General features: G+C 39.5%; 1 protein-coding gene across 2 annotated transcripts in view; it reads left to right on the top strand.

The window, feature by feature from the left end:
- Window positions 1-12917: 12917 nt before the first annotated feature.
- LOC119494823 (gamma-aminobutyric acid receptor subunit alpha-2) overlaps window positions 12918-20211 on the top strand; it is a 43657-nt gene continuing 36363 nt past the window's right edge. The window contains exons 1-3 of one of the 2 annotated variants that reach the window (XM_037780989.1): window positions 12918-13377; window positions 13874-13958; window positions 17656-17771. In XM_037780989.1, the coding sequence (XP_037636917.1) occupies window positions 13888-13958; window positions 17656-17771 (187 nt within the window). In that variant the 5' untranslated portion in view covers window positions 12918-13377; window positions 13874-13887. Of the gene's footprint in view, window positions 13378-13853; window positions 13959-17655; window positions 17772-20211 lie in introns of both variants that reach the window. The other variant, XM_037780988.1, reaches the window with a different exon arrangement.

The raw sequence follows: 20211 nt of genomic DNA, 5'->3' as shown, positions 1-20211 counted from the left end.
ACTGTTTGATACAGACAATTAAAGCTGCTCTAATCTATATTAACAATGGATCAAGTGACTACAGAGCGTTTTAACGCAACCAGTGAGCTACCTCCGGGACTGAGAAGTGAAGCCAATGTGGAAGTGCCTTAAACTTGCATTCTTTCTAATAGTCAGCAGGGGGTGACTCCTCTGGTTGCAAAAAGAAGTCTGGTTGTATAGAAATCTTTGAGAGAATGAGCCTACTTCTCACTTGATTTATTACCTCAGTAAACATTGTAAACATGAGTTTATCATCTAAATCGTGAGTTTCAAGTCTTCTTTAATACAGCATGATGTTCATTTAGTAAATTATGGTCCCATTTACAGTTTAATAAACAATAAAACAGGGTATGCTTTAGGGCATGGCTACGTTGTGATTTACAGGTTGCTACCACGGCATTGTCCGGTCTTTGTGTTTTCGTTTCAGTTTTCAGTTCATGTAAGTTAATTATAACCTTTTGTCTGCCTGAAAATGTCTTATTCAGCATTCGGTTGTACTTAGCTCCACCCTCTCGTGTCACTTCTGGTTGCGAAATACCAAGATGGCAACGGCCAAAATGCCAAACTCAAGGCTTCAAAACTACAGTCCACAAACCAATGGGGGGACGTCACGTTGACTTAGTCCACTTCCTATATACAGTCTATGATTTCAACTCATTGTTTTGGCATCCAACTTTACTATTTTGGTTCACTCCGACTGCTCTTATTAACTTCTGACAGCTGTTTTTTGTAGAAAAAGCTCTGATAAACCCACTGTATACTACCTGTGTAGCACAATGTTAGAAAACATAGTGGAGCATTTAGCACTTAATGAGCCCTTAATATTACCCTCAGGAGTTGGTGGAGACAAAAAACAAAACTAAAAGAATGTTGTGAATAGTGAATATTGGACACACATTCCCCAGTTAGACTAGTCTAGTGACTCTAAATCAATGCTAAGGTTTTTTTTCTGTCTGATGAATGTGTAAATAGGCAACTATCTGCAAACACATTAGCTACCAACAACAACTTTACAAAGTGATAATATGTCAATTTTGTGTTTACAGCTTGTTCATGCGCCAATTCTTACTGCTTTAAGTGAACTTTTCACAACATAGATGAGCAAGATCCAGTCAAAAGTATAGGAAAATATTACTCATTGCATCTTTAATGTTCTAATTTGTCCAAATCAATTGCTAGTAGATTTGTGAGTTTGGATGAATTTGTCTAAAATTGATGCAGATTTACATGCTCTCTTAATGAGAAAGAACATTTCAACTTTTATTTTTAGCTTTATTAATTGCCTTTTTTGTTTGTAGTTACTATTGAGTATGAATCAATCATGAATATATATATATACATATATATATTCATATATGTATATATATATATGTATATATAAGCTCATAAGCTACATAATGAGGTACAGCTGCAGATGGTTTCTCTTGCAGTACAGGTGTGGAAACATAACAGGTAGAAACTAAACTGACCTTGTTTGACTGATCGACTTTCATACTGTTAACGTAAAGAACCCTTAAAAGCAGTAATTAAGATTTGATAAGCAATAATCAAGCCAATGATTCTTAAATAATGGAAATATTACTCACTGGCAAATAGCACAGAGTGTAATAAGTGTCTTTTTTTTTGCAATAGAGCCTTACATTAAAAGTTGTAAATCTTGACTAATTTGACCAATGCTTTCATTTAAACCGGTTAGCTTGTATTGATTTAAACATGTCATGATGACGAAGGAACTACTAATACAGAGTTATATTAACAAGACACTAACCGTTCTTTTCATTGCATTAGAGAGAGAAAAGCAATTATACAGCTGGCAGAGAGAGATGTGAAAAGCTGCAAAGAGATAGAAAAACATCAATAAAGGATGTCAGAGGTCCACCAGGATGTATCACTGTCAGAGTTTAATCACTGCTCTATCATTTTTAAAGCAACGTTTAATTGACATGCTTTAGATTGCTAGCATACTCTATAATGAAGAACTAATCTCCCCCAACAAGAATCCTAATGACTTGAGATCAGAGATGGATGATGAAGTTGTAAAGTAAAAATAACAACAACAACAAAAACAATATTTAAGATGGTCTTGATCAAAATACAGGTATTCTAGGAATGTACTGTTCTCACTCATTTAGAAGCACAGAACATAAACCTTCTGTGCCATCTAGTGGCTGTTTGGACTGAACAGCAACTGGAAATATACAGTACACCTCTATACTGATGGACTGAACAGAGCAGCAGAAACACTACACCAATTGTACACTATTACTACGACTACTACTACTACTACTACTGTTACTACTATCAATCATCATCATCATCATCATCATCATCATCATCATCATCATCATCATCATCATCATCGCCACCACCTCATTGTTAGGGTGCTGTAAAAACAATAAATGTTGAAGGATTCATACTCAGGGTCATGAGTCCCCCAATTTATTCAATAATTGTTCAGTTATATGTGTCAAATTAAAAAAAAGGTCAAAACATGTTTATATTCCCAAAAGTAAGGTATCATATAGGCAATAATATTGAGACCCAGGCCTAGCTCTTTATTGATTTATTTTTTGTTGGACGTAAAGTAGTCAAATTTCAGTATATTGACTACATCTAAATATAATGGAATAAGTCTGTAGGTTTTTAACTATAAGATTCAGTATAAACCTGACAGCTAACTAAAACCCTGGATTACCCATAGATAATAAAGGGGACATTACTGCAGTGTCCTCAGTGTTTAGCTACAGTGCTGTTCATAGTGTTAGATTAAAGGTGCAGTGTGTAGGATTTGGCGGTATTTAGGTGAGGTTGCAGATTACAACCCACTGAAACTTCTCCCGTATGCCAAGCATGTAGGAGAACTACGGTGTCCTACGCAAAAACGTGAATAGCCCTATCTAGAGCTAGTGTTTGGTTTGTCCGTTCTGGGCTACTATAGAAACATGGTGGCCGGCTCCGTGAAGAGGACAGGCTCCTTATGTAGATATAAATGGCTCATTCTAAGCTAAAGAAAACACAATGATTTTTATTTTCAGGTGTTTAAATACAAGAAAACATACTTATTAATTAGGGCTCCCAAAGTTAACGCAATAATGTGTTAACGCAAATTCGTTTTAACGGCACTATTTTCTTTAATGCATTAACACAACCAACCTTTCGGAGGTTGTAGCGGGCTCAGTGAGCTCTTTTAAAGGCAGGGTGAAGATATTGGTATCATATGAAACTATAAAACATAAAGAATCCATTGGTACCAACTATGTTATACTAGCTTGTCGTGACAGAGGCTAAATTACGCTCCAAATTTGTGCTAAATTTTGGCAAGCATGAAAAATTGGCATGGCCATTTTCAAAGGGGTCCCTTGACCTCTGACCTCAAGATATGTGAATGAAAATGAGTTCTATGGGTACTCATGAGTCTCCCCTTTACAGACATGCACACTTTATGATAATCACAAAGCGTTTGGGGCAAGTCATAGTCAAGTCAGCACACTGACACACTGACAGCAGTTGTTGCCTGTTGGGCTGCAGTTTGCCATGTTATGATTTGAGCATATTTTTGATGCTAAATAAAGTACCTGTGAGGATTTCTGGACAATATCTGTCATTCTTTTGTGTTGTTATTTGATTTCCCATAATGAATATATAAATACGTTTGCATAAAGCAAGCATATTTGCCCACGCCCATGTTGATAAAAGTTTTAAATACTTGACAAATCTCCCATTAAGGTACATTTTGAACAGATAAAAATTGTGCGATTAATTTGTAATTAATTGCGGTTAATCATGGACAATCATGCGATTAATTGCGATTAAATATTTTAATCGATTGACAGCCCTAGCTCGCACTCATCTTTTAAAACCATTCATAAAGGAAAGTAGTATACACATATTCTTGTAAATATGTTTGGGTATTCATGCCAAACAATATCAGCTTTGTACTATTATAATATAAAACTGGCCACCTACAGGTCCACATCTAAAATCTCTGTAATTTTCCAGTATCTCTCTCTCTCTCTTCTGTATCGTGATATACTGTGCAGTAGAGAGCAGGTGTGGGAGCCCACGGTTTAGCTCTCTGCTGTTTGTACACTGGCTCGGCAGTTAAATTTAGCCGTGGATAAAAAGGGAATTATTGTAGAAACTCTGGAGCTGAAGATGGCAGACGCAATATGGCCAGCAAAACACCGGAGGACTGTCGAATTGCACTCGGTTTAGTTTCCTTGGTAACCTGAGGGAAATTAGCAACAGTGAGTGCAGAATTCTCCCGCTACATAAATAGCATTCGCAAGGTCAGGAAAGTGACCTTTTAATTTTTATAAGCTAAATGTGATTCATCTATTGAGTTATATAAGATACAAGAAGAGGTAAAAAAAAAATAGGATGCAGGGATGTAACGGTGAGATCATCTGGCAGCCGATGACATGATGAACTCTAAGTGAACTTGTATTTGTCTCCATCTGTGGTCCTCAGGGCTCCGAGCAGAGGTGTTTCTGCATTGCACCTGTCAATCAAACACCAAAGTGTGTATGTGTTTTTTTGTGATCTGTTGATGCTAAAGACTCAGCCCTTCTTTTATTTGTCATTTATTCAATGACACACAACACCACAAAAAATACACCACACTCTTTAACCTGTTGGGACTGTGTTCACAGAGGTATGCAGGACCACCCGATTCGACTGTTATCAGGCCATTAAATGTGAGCTATTGCTCGCTATAACACGTTGTAAAACTGCATGAAACGTTACGTTCTGAACACAAACAAAACAGTCTTTAGGTTTATGCAACAAAAACACTTAATTAAAGCTTCATTTGGCAGAATGTTTTTGGCTTCATTGGACAAAAGTTCCATAACAACCTTTCAGCATATTGTTATTCAAGTGTTCTTAGAGAAAACTAGACTTCCGCACCTCCTCTTCGCTCTGTTTTCAGGCTTTAAAAAATCTAATTTCAGAGAGAGCATTCATATTGGCTGTGCTCCGGCTGGTGGGCGGTGCTTGGTATTTCCTCAACTGATCTCGACATGGCTGCCAGGTCACAAACGTCCTCATTTTACAGGTAAACAGTAAACTACAAGATGATTCTGAAAACATTTGAGGCAAGGAATAGACATTATAGTAACAGAATATTGATTCATATTTGATCAGCGCTGCCTAGTTTGACCGTTTGATCGGAGTTTGCGAGTGATTGACAGCTGTTCAGAGACGGCAAGGCTCCAGCTCGGCTCTGATTGGTTGTTCTCCTCCGGTATGTGAAATCTTGCAGATGCCATTAGGAGCACCGGACACAGAAGAACATGATTTTTTTTCAGATTACCTGCTCATGCACTACTGTCAGGATATAGTGACCGTTTTATAAAAATAACTTTTTTTAATCATATTTGTTACATTTCTACCCGCTGCAGCTTTAAGGATAGTGAAAAACATTGTGTTCTGGCTTAAAGGAACTATGTTTCAAAAGAGAGAATTAAACTCCATATGAAGTTTCATGCTGTCTATACCTCAACGCCTCACCTCTGCTTTTGCTCCTGTCATAATTACAACGGTCACTGTCGTCTTCTTTTATTCCTTCTTTTGGTGTTCGACCATGTGAATAGATGATAAAACCTGTGAGTAGGTGTATAGCAGGGACCTACTGACCCACATCTATGAACCTTATAACCACTGATAACGCACATTTAATGACCTAATAGTTGAATTAAATGACAGGACATTTATTAACATTTATTTATTTAGAGTGAAGTGTTGATTCAATTGTCAGGTGTCGTTTCTGAAACAGCAATGTAAGAGAATATCCTGAGCATTGTTGGGGGTGGATTTCAAAATTAAAGTTCCCAAAAAGTTGATTTTTATAAAATGTTTTGAATTCTTTTTTTTCCTTTTCCTTTTTTCCGTCTTGTGTATCTCCTCACAGGTGTACAGGCACATGTTGTTTTGCTGGTGACTGCATGATGTGTCCTTTAAAGAGAGTGCTCAGTGCTGTCGATTATGCTTAAGACTTTGTGCCAAAACACATCAACAGTTTTGCAGGGTGAAAATAAAAATCATCAAAAATGATTCAAGACACGAGGTTATTCTTTTTTCCCCTTCTTTTTGCATGAATGTGTTTAGGGGAAACAAGCACGTTGCGCAAACATGTTGTTGACTTACTCTGCTGTGTACTGTACGCACTTTATTTGAACATAAATAATTTATTGCACTCCCGGTTTGATGCATCCATACACTTTAGATGTAACATGTTTTTGTCTTGAAACTCTTGATGCTTTTATGGTTTGTCTTACATTTTATCAGTTTTTATACTCTGGTCCTGAAGACAAAATACAAATCTTGAATTTTGTCTTAAAATCTGTGGAGTTAACAAGCACTGTATGTTCCTTTGAGAAGGTTTTTATTAGATTTTTACTTTGATCTAACCTTCAAATTATTTTTATCGCAGATTTGTTTCACTACAGAGAAGACTGTAGGCTGAAAAGACTTTGGAACTTGATTTGACTTAACTCAGATTGCTGAAGCTTCATATTACTTTAGATAAACTTTTGAATATAATTTTGTACAGAACAAGGATTGCAGATTTTGGCCCCTATCACTTATACTAAAGGTGTATTGGGAAGGGATCTTTTAATTGCCAGTATAAACAAGAGGTCTCTTTGCAACTAGCAAAATATATTTTGATGTTCAGATGGGCACCAAACAGACAGACTTCAAAAATTGAGAGCCTGTATCTTTAATGGCTGCATTCCTTTTTATTTTTTTCCAGTGCAAGCCCATGGTGGCCAGGATCACATGACACACACCAGCCCAAAAACTTTTTCCCATACACAATCATTACAAAATAAATATCTGTAAAACAATAAATAAATACATTTGTCACAAATACCCCCCAAAAGATTCTTTGTATTAGCAGAATTTTAAACACACCTGATTCAATGATATTTGAAAAGTCTTTAAGAGCTGGATTTATAATTGATCTAATGCCATTCATGTGTTCGGGGAGCCAACAGGAAGTCAGTCAGCTCAGCCAGAAGTTTCAACGCCACAGAAGCCCGAGGAAGCCTCAAGAAGCAAATTCCATTGGAATGAATGGGGGCGCCAACTTGAAACATGCTATCCACTTGTCTTAATACCTCCATGGGTGTTGTGCATGTTAACTCATTTGCACTCTTAAATGTAACAGAGCCATCTTTAGAGCTAGTGTGCTCCTCTCCATATGCATTCATCGACTTGGTTAAAGGTGCTGAATGCGAGATTTGGAGCAGTGCTATTGCCTCCGCATGGCTCTCAACATGGTGACGGTTAACGGTGCTAACAGCGCTAACAGTGAAAACAACGGCAACAGTGCTGACAGAGCTAACAGTGTTAACCCAACACGTTCTCATCCCAACTCATCACATAACGCCACTTTTTCACACACCTCAACGTCACTTTAGGATTAGGCAACAAAACCTCTATAGTTAAGTTTAGGAAAGAACTACATGGTTTGGCTTAAAACTATTAAGTTTTTTACAGTGAAAATGACACTGAACGTTGTGAACACGGGACACAACCGAACAGCTGATTGTAACGTGACGGATGTGATATTAACCGCGGTCTCCTGGATGAAAGCCTTGTGTTTGTTGGATCCATCCACCAGAGCTAACAGGGAGGTGGAGGGTGCTCAATCCACAACAACGCCGTTGGTTGGGACAGCGTTATCAGCTATAACCGCCGTATGAGAGCAGTGCAGAGTGGCGGCCGTGAGCTAACCAGTGGGGCACGCTCACATGCACTAACATGCACTAAAAGCACGCGCGGCCAGCCCAGCTATGTCAACAAAGCGACGAGAACTCGGATTACAACACATACGGAGTGACTTCATTCTCTGCTCAGGTAGACATTACTCCTCTATATCTTTACATAGAGAATTGTTGTTTGCTGCTATATTTATGCTCTGAATTTCATATAGAGGGAACACCTTTAAGGAGAATAATAAATAGGGGTGAAGATATTGATGTTAGTTCTTCAGGGAGGGCAGCTGAGTGTCAGCTGGTTCAATATTACTGTGTGTGTGTGTGTGTGTGTGTGTGTGTGTGTGTGTGTGTGTGTATATAGCAAAAGGATTTTTGAAGGGTGACCTATCACTTTAAGAGTGTCAGAGCTCCTCGATGGGCTCCTCATCTTTTCTCTCTCACAACATCGCTCTTCTGCCATGCATGGCTTGTTGCCGAGGTAACAGGCCTGAGACTGGTTTAGCATTTCCAGCACTGCCTGGTGAATCAACTCATGCTGACATGCAACTGACAACAACATGCTGCATGACTGGCTCAGGTATTTCCTCCCCAAAATGTCAGCAGAGTCAACAACCACCTGGTGCTGCATACTCTTATATATCAGGACCGTATCAAAGGCACCACGCCATGTTCATGACAAATGGAGCAAACTGAGCTGTGTGTGACGACAGGAAAATCAAACCTGATCATGGAAACGTCCTTGTGTTGCTGATACAGTCACTTTTATCTACATCTGATTCCAAATCTATGAGGAGTGAGTTACTGTGTTTCTCCAGCAGAGGACACTGTGTGTGTCTGTGTGTACATTTGTGTGTTTGCATGGATATTTGTGCATGCATGTAAGTCATATAATCACCCCACATGGATGTCATTCTATTGTAATTCATTCTGTAACAAGCTACCACTGACTATATTTAGATGCACATATTTCATAGTTATTCTGACAAGGAAAATAATTCAATCAGCCTGTTGGAATGCACCACAGTAGCAGCAGCAGCACACATTTCTGTTACCTGTGTGTATTTTTTTGATCGACCAGATCATTATTGAGCTGCTCCCCCACTGACTGAAAGCACATCAGTCAATTCCTGCATGTCTGAATCTGAATTCGTATCGCTCCCTTTGGTATTCTCCCTGTTTACAGGTAATCCATCTGTTGGTAACTTAATGCCTGTAAAAACAAACAAATGGTTAACGGACAAGTCTGTTAGCGACAAAAGGACAGATTGGAATTACTCAGCACTCCATTAATCACACTAGTGATTAATTACTTTGCATATTTGGCCTGCACTATTCATATTTAGTATAATCAAAGTGACATAAAAATCACTGTATTGTGAGTTTTTACGTCCTGTTTAACTTGTTAACTCTGGAGGATTTCCCTTTCCACGCATCATATTCTGACACCAGCAACACTGCAGATCATAAAACACATAAAACCAGGGGTGACAGTGATGAAAGGGTTACATTTCCATTTTAATAAAATATTTACGGCTACCTTTCAAACCTGGAATCATGTGCTTACCTTCCTCTACATGGACCTGATCAATATGCATTGTCACTCATTGTGCCCAACTGGGACACACTCAGGCCTGGCAGTAGGCTGAGCATGATGCAACATCTTGCAATAAACAATGTGCTGTAAGAGTATGTAACACAGAGGCTAGCAGCAGCGCAAGTCAAACTCAAGTTTAGAGGAAAACTAAACATGCACACGCAGTTAAAAGCTGGAGTAGGCGGATTGGAGCAAATATGATTAAAAAAAAGTTATTCTTATAAAACGGTCACTGTATCCTGACAGTAGTGCATGAGACAGGTCATCTGAAAAAAATCATATGCCTCGGTGTCCTCCGGTGCTCCTTATGGCATCTGCAAAATTTCACAGACTGGAGGAAAACAACCAATCAGAGCCGAGCTGGAGCCTTGCCGTCTCTGAGCAGCTGTCAATCACTCGCGATAGGCATTACAGTAACAGAATATTGATTCATATTTGATCAGCGCTGCCTAGTTTGACCGTTTTAATCGGAGTTCGCGAGTGATTGACAGCTGCCTCCGTTGAGTTAACAGCCAATAGGGTCACTCTCTCTCTGACCTGTGATTGGCCAACATTTGAATTACAATATGCTGAAAGGTTATTATGGTATTTTTGCCCAATGATGCCCTAAATGTTCTGCTTACTGCCGCTTTGATAGAATAAAGGGGGAGGTTTTGTGTCTTTTGTCCTCGATGTCCTTGCTTTGGCTGGCTGCTTCCTACCTGCCTGCTTTGTTGGACTTGATGACCGGCCCGAGGGTCTACGTAGAGATGACCTGCCTCATCGATCACCTGTCAGAGGTATGGATTAGAGTGCAGATCAATGGGACAGCCTTCCAGTCTGAAGTGTAGCAAAGGAAGGCAGCGACTGCTTGATAATGGTCCGACCCCTGAGGTCCAGTGGTCTGTTTTGATCTGTGTGTGTGTGTGTGTGTGTGTGTGTGTGTGTGTGTGAGTCTGAGTACTCACTTCCCTTGCTGCCTCTTAAATCAGGGTATGTGCCGCTTTATCAGTCACCAGGTCTCGTTAATGCTCCGTTGTCCTTTTTTCCAACCTGTCTGAGCATCTGCCACAGTTACCTGCTATACAGCACAAACATTTCTCATTTATTTAAAGGAACAGTGTGTAACATTTAGAGGGATCTATTGGCAGAAATGGAATATAATATTAATAAGTATGTTTTCTCTAGTGTATAATCAAACTGAAAATAAGAATCCTGTTTTGATTAGCTTAGAATGAGCCGTTTATATCTACTTATGGACCAGTTCCTCCTCACGGAGCCGGCCGCCATGTTTCAACAGTAACCCAGAACGGACAAACCAAACACTGGCTCTAGATAGGGACATTCGTGTTCGTGTCCCTGGGAATCTTGGTAATCCAGTCATGGAAAGAGTCACCATCAAATTCATAAAAGATATACTGATGTTGCTGAAACATAAACAAATACATTACACACTTCTCTGTAAAAATGTATTTATGTCTTCCGTTAAATCCATTTTTTATTACCACAAACTGACATTTGCCACCAAAGGAACATCTTATGGAATTTATGTATAATAAAGACTGTAGCTACCACATTAGGTATGCCTTTGTTTTGCTTTCTTCACTGGTTTGCATGTGTATTGGTTCATTTAATTGAAAATACAAATAAATATACACTTTATTTCAGGCCCACATGTGTGCAACCAATGATGTGAACACTGGTGTTGCATTCAGAAGTATTGTTACACACAGAAAAAGTAGTTACATGTCTCCAATGAAAGACGTCTGTCTACAGCATGTGGTGCTGAAAGAACAGCTCCCAAAGCTTGACATTACAGATGTTGCCCAATTCAAAAGCAAAGCAGGACTAGCTTGAATTGTAATGACGATTTTTATTTTTATTTATTATATTTGTCAGTTTCTGATTTGTGACAATCCAGAGAAATGAGCCTACATGCTGTAAACACTGCAACTACAATTCATGTTTGAAAAGGTTGACTATTTCTACCACAATACACAATCCTAGCAACAGCAAAGTGTCAAGAGGGCCATCCATTCTCTCTGTCTCCCACACACACACACACACACACATACACAAAACAAAAAAAAACAACCTTTTATTAAATCCAATTTATGTTTAGACTGATTTATTGTGAGACCGATATTGGCCATTTCTTTACATTTCAGATATTGGTACAGCAGTGTTAACCAAGAATATGCAATTTTTAAAAATATTCACAACTATGTTTTCATTAGTGTATAATCATCTGCAAACTAAGAATGGTTGTGTTTTTGTTAGCTTAGAATGAGCCCTTCATATCTACCGTCAGCGCCCGATCCATCCCAGCTGCCCGAGCCTTTCTGAGCATGTGCGGGTGTGCCTACCCAGTATGCCTTACGGGAAGACCCGACCCTACTCTGCCTCTGATTGGCTACTGGCTTCTAAACCGAAACGCTAATGGTAGGTAGCCTGGCTATGATAATAACTTCGGAGCTGCCATGGCTGAGGAGAGCGACTCAGTCCAAAGGCAGGCTACCTGGTCTGAACACCGTCATATTTTTTCATCATTAAATTCACTTATGAGAATTTCTGAGGCAAGAAATGAATTATTTAGATTTCGAAATATTGGCATTTTTACGAAAAGTGATTGACGTTTTCGGACATTTGTGGTTGAGTCGCTCTTCTCAGCCATGGCAGCTCCAAAGTTCCGGTTAGCATCATAGCTGGGCTACCTACTGTTAGAGTTTAGGGGTTGGTCTTCCCACAAGTCATCGTGGGTATGCGCACCCGCACATAGCGCAGGACGGATCGAGCAGCCGGGACGGATCGGGCACTGAAATCTACATAGGGAGCAGGTTCTCTTCACGTAGTCCGTCATGTTGCTCTTCCACATTTCTACAGTAGCCCAGAACGGAGAAACCAAACACTGTCTCTAGAGAGAGCCTTTCACGTTTTTATGTTACCTGAAGGCCACCGTAGTTCTCCGACATGCTTATGAAACTGCGGTGACGCGAGCCTCAGAGTGCGAAACCGCTGTACCGCCAGCCGCCGTCTGATGTCTTCCATTGCTCCTAAAGTAGAGTTATTATGGTAAGGATGGCCTCTGAGCGAGGCGAACGGCGTTCCCGCTGTTTTACACTTGGCGGCTCACGTTACAGTAGTCTCGGTAAGGGAGGAGTGAGCAGAGGGGTACTCAGTTGGTTGCAATCTGCAACCACAACACTAGATGCTGCCAAATCATACACACTCTACCTTTAATCAGTATTTCAGTGGAGAATGTTGTGTCCATTGGTCTAATTGATGTTTTAAAGATTTAACCATTCCAGTAAAAATACAAGTCCAGATTATCAGATCATTTTTTAATGTTGAAAATAAAAGAAAATAAATAAAATAAAGGCTCTGGTGAGTGTTGCACATATCAAAACATATCTCACCCAAAATGGTTGAACCCATGGGATCCATTTCTAAACATATATCATTTCCATCAATGATGCAATGAAGACTGAGTGTTTTGCATAATCAATAAAGCACTGATATATTGTCTGTGAGTGGAAACAACGTTCATTAACATCCTCACATTCCAAGGTGTGGGCTGCAAGAGGCTCAGTACATACCAAACTACCTCTAGGACCCAGTGTTTCTCCTCCTCAGCCTTTGTAGTTTTTTGTGTGGAGATGAGGGAGACTGAGATGTGCTTCTTCTTGCTTATCACGATTCACATCGAGCTTTTTTACCAGCTGAGGGGGATGCTGAACAGGGCGATTTGAAGCCAGGATCAGCTCCCACAACTGCTGCTTTTTCATTTTTTTAAAAGCTTTTATTTCATTTTATTTCCATCTCATCATTATTACACATATATTTTTTTTTTTACATTTTTGGGACACTATGAAAGCTTGTGCATTTCGGGTGCATTCCTGCTGCTGGCTGGGACTATGATTTATCAATGCTCGCAGCTTTGTTCTCATGACACACTTGCACTCATTCAGTCGCATCAAAACAGGAGAGAGCGGTGATTTCTCTTTAACTTTCTTGCATCTTCGACGATTCCAGCTGCAGCAGGTACTTTCTGCACTTGAGGTGAGTCTGTTTTTTTGTTTGTTTTTTTTTTGTTAAATCTCCCCCCCTCAGACACAAAGGAAATTTGATTATTATTTATTATTATGTGGGGAGATGCTGGAAAGCGTGGGAGAGGAGCTTGATCCCACATTTTCTCTCTCATTTAATTGAATATTTCTGCATTTAATGATTTTTAATTTTTTTTTTAATTGTGTCAATTAATGATACAGCTTCAGATCGGTGTATACTGACATGTACAGTATTTTTGGTAACAGTAATGTTCAGTGAGTGGAGGCGTGTGGACGTGTCAGTGAATACTAATTGCTGTCAGTAGCTGTCTCTGCTGCTGCTGCCTCTTCTTCTTGGTGTTTTTGTTTTTTTTTTTCGCCTGCTGAAGGGAATCCCCCAGAAAATGAGTGATGGACATAATGACTGACTGTATGGGTCACATTAAAATCCACCGGCATGTTAAACTGAGCCTCCTCCGTTCATTGCAGTTCATTCCTGCTGTGTGTAGGTGTTGAAGCAGCCATGTGGAGCAGAGAGAGCGCTCCTCCACTCCTCGTCTGCCTGCTGGCGCTCACAGCTCTCTGGAACACCAGGTGAGTCTTTTTGAATGGGTTGGCCTCGGAACGATGATAGGCTCATGGTGTACGAGCTGTAGGCCGAGGACCAGTCTCTGTGTATCTCTGTGTGTCTCTGGGGGACGGACAGGAGGTCTCCATTTATCAAGTTTTTATCACACCGTACTCATTATCAGTGGACGCTCAATGCGCAGGAGGGGAGGCAGTTTACAGCCTTCAGGAGCCTCAGTCTGATCATAAAAACAACCCGCAGGGCTTGTGGGTAATTATCTAGCCTATTGTTTAGTAGCTACTATTTCTAATGTAGGCCTAAAACCATCCATCTTGGTTTAAGGTTATTTGAAATTCCATAGAGCTTGAGTTTTATTGTCCATAACAGGGTTGTAAAAATGGTTGTTTTAATAGCCTTTTCTAATTTTGGATAATAGCTACAGCCAATAATAAACCTTGAAATGCAATTTTGTGACCAGCTGGCCTAATTTACAAGGAGAATGCAATCAATAAATAGTATTTAAATCATATAATTAAAATATATATATATGAGGCCTAATTGCTTTACATTTTTTTATTTTTTTTTATTTAACCTTTATTTAACCAGGTAGTACTCATTGAGATTAAGAATCTCTTTTGCAAGAGAGACCTGGCCAAGACAGCAGCATTTAAACATACATTAAAGTTTCAGATGCCACAACATAAAACAAATGCAAAATAAACACATAGCATAATATCATACAAAACACATTAAAATCAAGTGTTTGAAGCCAACGTTAAAGTGGAAATATTCAGAAACACAGACAGCCCCCGATTGAAATTGCGTGAATTCCTGAAAATGTGTCTAACTAACGCCTTCATTTTTTACTACAGACAGGCAGGCGCCCACTGTTCTATCAGAGGACATCTCACATTATCACCTCAGGTGTAAAGGTGTCTTTTGATACCCTGTTGGGAGTGACAGTTCAGGTCATTTGAGAGCTCACACCAGAGGACGGCTGACAAGAGGAAAATAAAGAAACAGCCAGATGTCAGAAGCATGAGAGACAATTTAAAAAAAAGCCCACTGAATTCATTATATCTATTATGTCCCCACCAGGCTACTGTAGATTCTAAAAACGTTTCTATTGTCTAGCGCTTGGCTGTGTGACGTTTTCACGGAAAAGGTTTCAAAAGCACCTAGGTGTAAATAATACAATTAATTGCATCAGAATTATGCTTTGCTGCTTTCGATTTAGGGTGCTTGTATTATAAGCAAAGAATGTACACTGCCAAGAAGTGAAAATGCATTGTTCGTTCCATTGCGACATCAGCGCCCATCAGCAAAGCTACGCTTCTGCCATTTCGGACTGAAAGCGACTACCGGGTGCCAGTAAAACATCGGCCTAAAAAGTACCGTACAAAATGATTTCTATTCTATTGTCATATTCTATGGAAATGGCCTGTGTTGAACAATTCAATATTATGAATATAATAAGCATTTTCAGTCCAAATAGCGGCACACCATACCATCTCTTTGCTTCTATACTCTTTGTAATAAGTTAGGCCTAACCAAGCCCCCAGGAAGTGCACCGGTCGTCGACCCCAACTTTCGTAGTGGCCAAACAGCATTACTGCAACTTCCGTGTCAGTCACGTGATGCATTGGGCCCAAAAATACTTTTTCCCATAGACTTACATTGGGAAAGAGATGTCTGTAACTCAGCGGATATTTTTTTTTTAGGTGAATCAACTTCCCAGTACGAACACCTAAATAACCCTTATTTAAATAAATACGTTTTTAAAGTTGTAGAATGAACTAATAGCCGAATCCAGAGTTATTTCCCTTCCTCCGTTCATGTGAATGTGACCCAGACCGAGGCTGGAGCGCAAGCCGTGACGACGGCGTGATGTTGGGACCCTGTGACCGAGTCATGTGATCGAGCGGATGCTACTGCGCATGTTTCATGTGCCCAAGATCGAGCCGAGCCATTTAGGCTTCATGCGCCAATGAGCGACTTTCATAGGAATGAACGGGGCCCCGCCTCCAACGCTGTATCCAGTTCTCTTAAAGGTCCCATATTGTAAAAAGTACGTTTTTCACGTCTTTTATATTATAAAGCAGGTTTAAGTGCTTTATAAATACTGTTAAAGTATCGAAGCACTTAATATACAGACAAATACACACAGTCCGTATTCAGAAATTGTGCTTTTGAAACAAGCTGATATCTGTCCATATGTGATGTCACAAATATACAATATTTAGACCATTACACGGTTTTAAACGTAAACATTCTAAATGTGTCCCAGTTTATTCCTGTTTTAGTGTATGTGAATAACATCAGCTGACAGGAAGTAAACATGGACCCAAACTGTTGCTTAGCAACGCAATTCTGTTGCAATTCCATTTAAATGCACTAAAACGGAGCGTTTCAGACAGAGGGTAAATACAGTTATATTCAGGCTGACAGTATGAGGAAAATAAAGTTGATTTTTTAACATTACAGCATGTAAACATGTTCTACTAGAAACCCAAAATACAAGTATGAACCTGAAAATGAGCATGATATGGGACCTTTAATACAGCCATGGGCCTAACTGGCTCACTGTCACAAACTGGAACACTGGAGTACTTTAAACATCCATGCTTGAATAGAGCAGAGCTTGGCAGCCATTTTGCCATTGGTTTATCGAAACATCTGTCCCCAAGTGTGAGATAGTTTTCAGAAATTCCTGATATTTTCAACTTGACAACCAGGAGGATAGATATGTCTGTATGACATGACATGAACACAGCATAATTAACTCTCACAAAAAGGCACGAGTATCTGTAATGGTTATGTATGAGCTGATATAGATAGGAAAATGTCTTCAGAAAACTATAGCAATGTAACCCACTTTTTTCAAGCTAACATTTCTAATTTAGCTGGCTAACTTCCTGAAAACTAGCTAGTTGTTAGACAGCTAACGTTAACATACTAATGTTAACAGGGAACAACAAAAAATTTGCTGAAAAGATTAATGAACTAAGGCTCAGAGATAAATATGAAGGTTTAGGTTATCATTTCCTCCACCAAATGTTTCCTACATCTGCTAATGTACATTTGACGCTAACAGAGCCTAAAAATATGCTGGCTGTTCTAACATTAATATGTGTAATTTAAACTGTGGCGAAGTATGTTACTGTTGCTACATTAGAGAACATACTGAGAAACAAAATATTCCTAGTCTATTAGGTTGTAACATTATAAGTAGGCTACATTAATCTAACACTTTCTCTGATGGTAATTAGAGGACTTATGGTCCAAACAGAAAATACCCAGATGTGTAAAATGATTAATATTGTATACACAGTCCCTGCTTTAAAGTAAAAACCTGTGGCTGTTACACCAGTGCTGTTGACGGTGGTGAATATCTCGAGCTTTAATGTAGGACCTTATCTGAATTTATTTACCATGAATCTCTAGCTCTGATTACATTTGCATATTCAGTTGTGTTTTGGCTCCACGATCAGATGGCTCACAAATGTTCTGCCTTGAACTGGGTCATCCATGTGGATGAGAAACAATGTGTATGTGTGCGTCTGTGTGGGCACGTATGAAGTCTCTGCCAGATAATAACGACCCCTTTTTTTAATAAATCAGGTCTCTGTGGAAAACACAGTTATTAAACTTTAATGAAACAAATTCCTGTTTGTTCAAGTGTCCCTTAGCTGGTCATGTTGTTATTGTGTGTCCGTCGACTAGGTCAGTGAATGCCGATACCACATCTGATGCCTTTAAAACCAACATCACCCTGTTCACACGGATCCTGGACAGCCTGCTGGATGGATATGACAACCGTCTACGGCCAGGGCTTGGGGGTAAGGAAGTGATCTACTATCCTTGGATGACCAGAACTGTATCATTTAATATCTATACTTTTTAGATAATACTATCTAACTCCTGAGCTCCCATTATGAAACAGCACGTGTGTCTTTTTTTAAACAGTTGATGGCTCATTTGAAGTGAGAACACTTCATTTAACATCAGATTTGTAGCACTGATATAACCTTTGGCAACAATTCCCTCAAGAATAAACTGACAAACACACTCTGTGCACAAAACATTTAGGTTATATAACACTCACTCCACTTCCTGGAAAGTCACAGCAGCCAAACTAGCCACATTTAACCCTGCAGAGGGCTACATTCTCACTTGAATTTTTCCCAGAAAATGCCCGCTGATTTTGTCAGATATTGGAGGAAATAAAGTGTGGTTGCCGTGTCAGTTTGGTTGTGCTGCATGGTTGTAATGCTAGTTTGACTGTAGAGACATGGTTGAAGGGATGGCAAAGTAATATGTTGGAACTTTGGGAATTCTGACTGGATCTTTCTATCATCCATCTTAGATTATATATTTTTAAAGGAGCAGTTTGAGTAAAATGTAGCATTGATTTTGTTACCAGATGTTTGCACTCTCAGGTGCACAGCCTGAAAGCCTTAGCTTGTCTGTCATTATTGACACGATGGTTAGTGTTGATTCAGTGGGAATCTGCCAAGCCACCACTACACTCTAATTGGTCAGAGGATGTTATGGCACATCTCAACCTTGATAGACTTAAAAATACTCCTCAAGAGGTCAACTAGGAGAAAAGCATTTTGTCTTCTACATTGATTGCAATTTTGCATTAAAACATGACCCCCTTTCCCACCCAAACCCTCAGTGTATCTGGCAGCTTTGTGTGTGTCTATGTACTGTATATTTTAGGGCTGCACGACTGTGGCCAAAATGATAATCACGATTATTTTGATGAATATTGAGATCACGATTATTCATCTTGATTATTCATTAATATTAGCGACAAAACTATATTATATTTTATTGCACTTTCACATTTAAGTAAACGGAGCACTGCGCGCAGCAGGTTTATGATCGTCGTAATGACGTCGGCGCGAAGGTGCGCACGCCACAAAATTACACCAACGAGGCTTTTGCACAAGTTGTCACAATGCTTGGTCGGGCACCTCTGAATTTTTGTAACTACGCGCACTCCGCTTTTCATTTCAACATGGATGTCCTCGAAGGAAAGCTGGTCGAGCAGGTTCGCCTGTACAGACATCTCTATAACTGTTCATTGAGAGACCTCAGGGACAATCACATGTCATTGAATTCTTGGAAAGAAATAGGCAACACACTGGGGAAAGAAGAAGCTTTTTGCCCACGATTTCCGGTAACGTTTGTTGACTTCTTGCTTATCCACAGACTGTTTTGTTTGTACGGCACCTGGCGTTTCGGAGCATATTGCAATCAAGAATGCGCTGAGCATAAACGCCTCTGTGCATGCTCTTAGCGTGCGCCACGGTGCCGCTCGCAAGTATAAACAAAGCTTAACAGCTCCCCAAAAGTGGCTAGCTGTTTGTTTAGAAAGTGCTTGATTTTATACATCGATATCGCAGTCGATCATGTACATTTAATTGTGGGAATCCAAAATTGTGATCACGATTAATATTCAATTAATTGCGCAGCTCTGGTATATATATATATAATTTTATTAGTAATTGTGCATTGGATATATTTGCTTTATGGAAGTTGCGTGTCGTGACTTATGTCATGTTGTGATATGAGTAAACGTACATGTTGGAAAAGTTCAACAAAAAAATGTAAAAATGAAATATTTAATCATAAAATATAATCATACAGTGCATAATATACAATACTAAAATGTGATTTTCCTGAGCTTCTGTGAGGTTTGATACATTTGAAGCTATATGAGCATGATAGGCTTCAATATTTTTCACTCTCTGCACAAGATGGTGCATTTTGTGTGCCGATGACAATCACGTCTTCTCAGTGCGCCACAGTGGTTCCCTCTCCATCCTCACCTCTCCCGTCATCCTCCATGTTTGGCATCTCATTTCCAGCTGGCCCCTCACCCCAAAGCTGAGCTCCTCCCTCAGGATTTGGTTCCATTTGAAATTCAAATTCCTGGGGCCATCAGCCCAGTCCAGGAGCTGCCATATGGGGAAACAGACCTCCTTTAGCTTGGCAGTGCTCAGCCTGTACAACTGGACCTACAGTAATGGTGCTGCTAGCTTATTTACTGTGTAGGAAAAGCATAAAGGTTTGGCCTATTACAACACTGCAGCTCAGTATCTTACTTTAGAGATCTTTAATGTTCATATTCTTAGAATTTTCTGTCAAATATGGTTTATGCACCAAAGTTTATACTTAATGCGTCCCTAGAAAATATATATATATTGAGTATATTTCTTGACATTTGGCCCTGGCACTTTTGACACGATTTTTATAGTCTATTGGAGA

This window comes from Sebastes umbrosus, chromosome 9, assembly GCF_015220745.1.
Source record: "Sebastes umbrosus isolate fSebUmb1 chromosome 9, fSebUmb1.pri, whole genome shotgun sequence".
Lineage (NCBI taxonomy): Eukaryota > Metazoa > Chordata > Actinopteri > Perciformes > Sebastidae > Sebastes > Sebastes umbrosus.
Note: the sequence above shows the minus strand (reverse complement) of the source record. Positions and strands in the feature narration are given on the sequence as shown.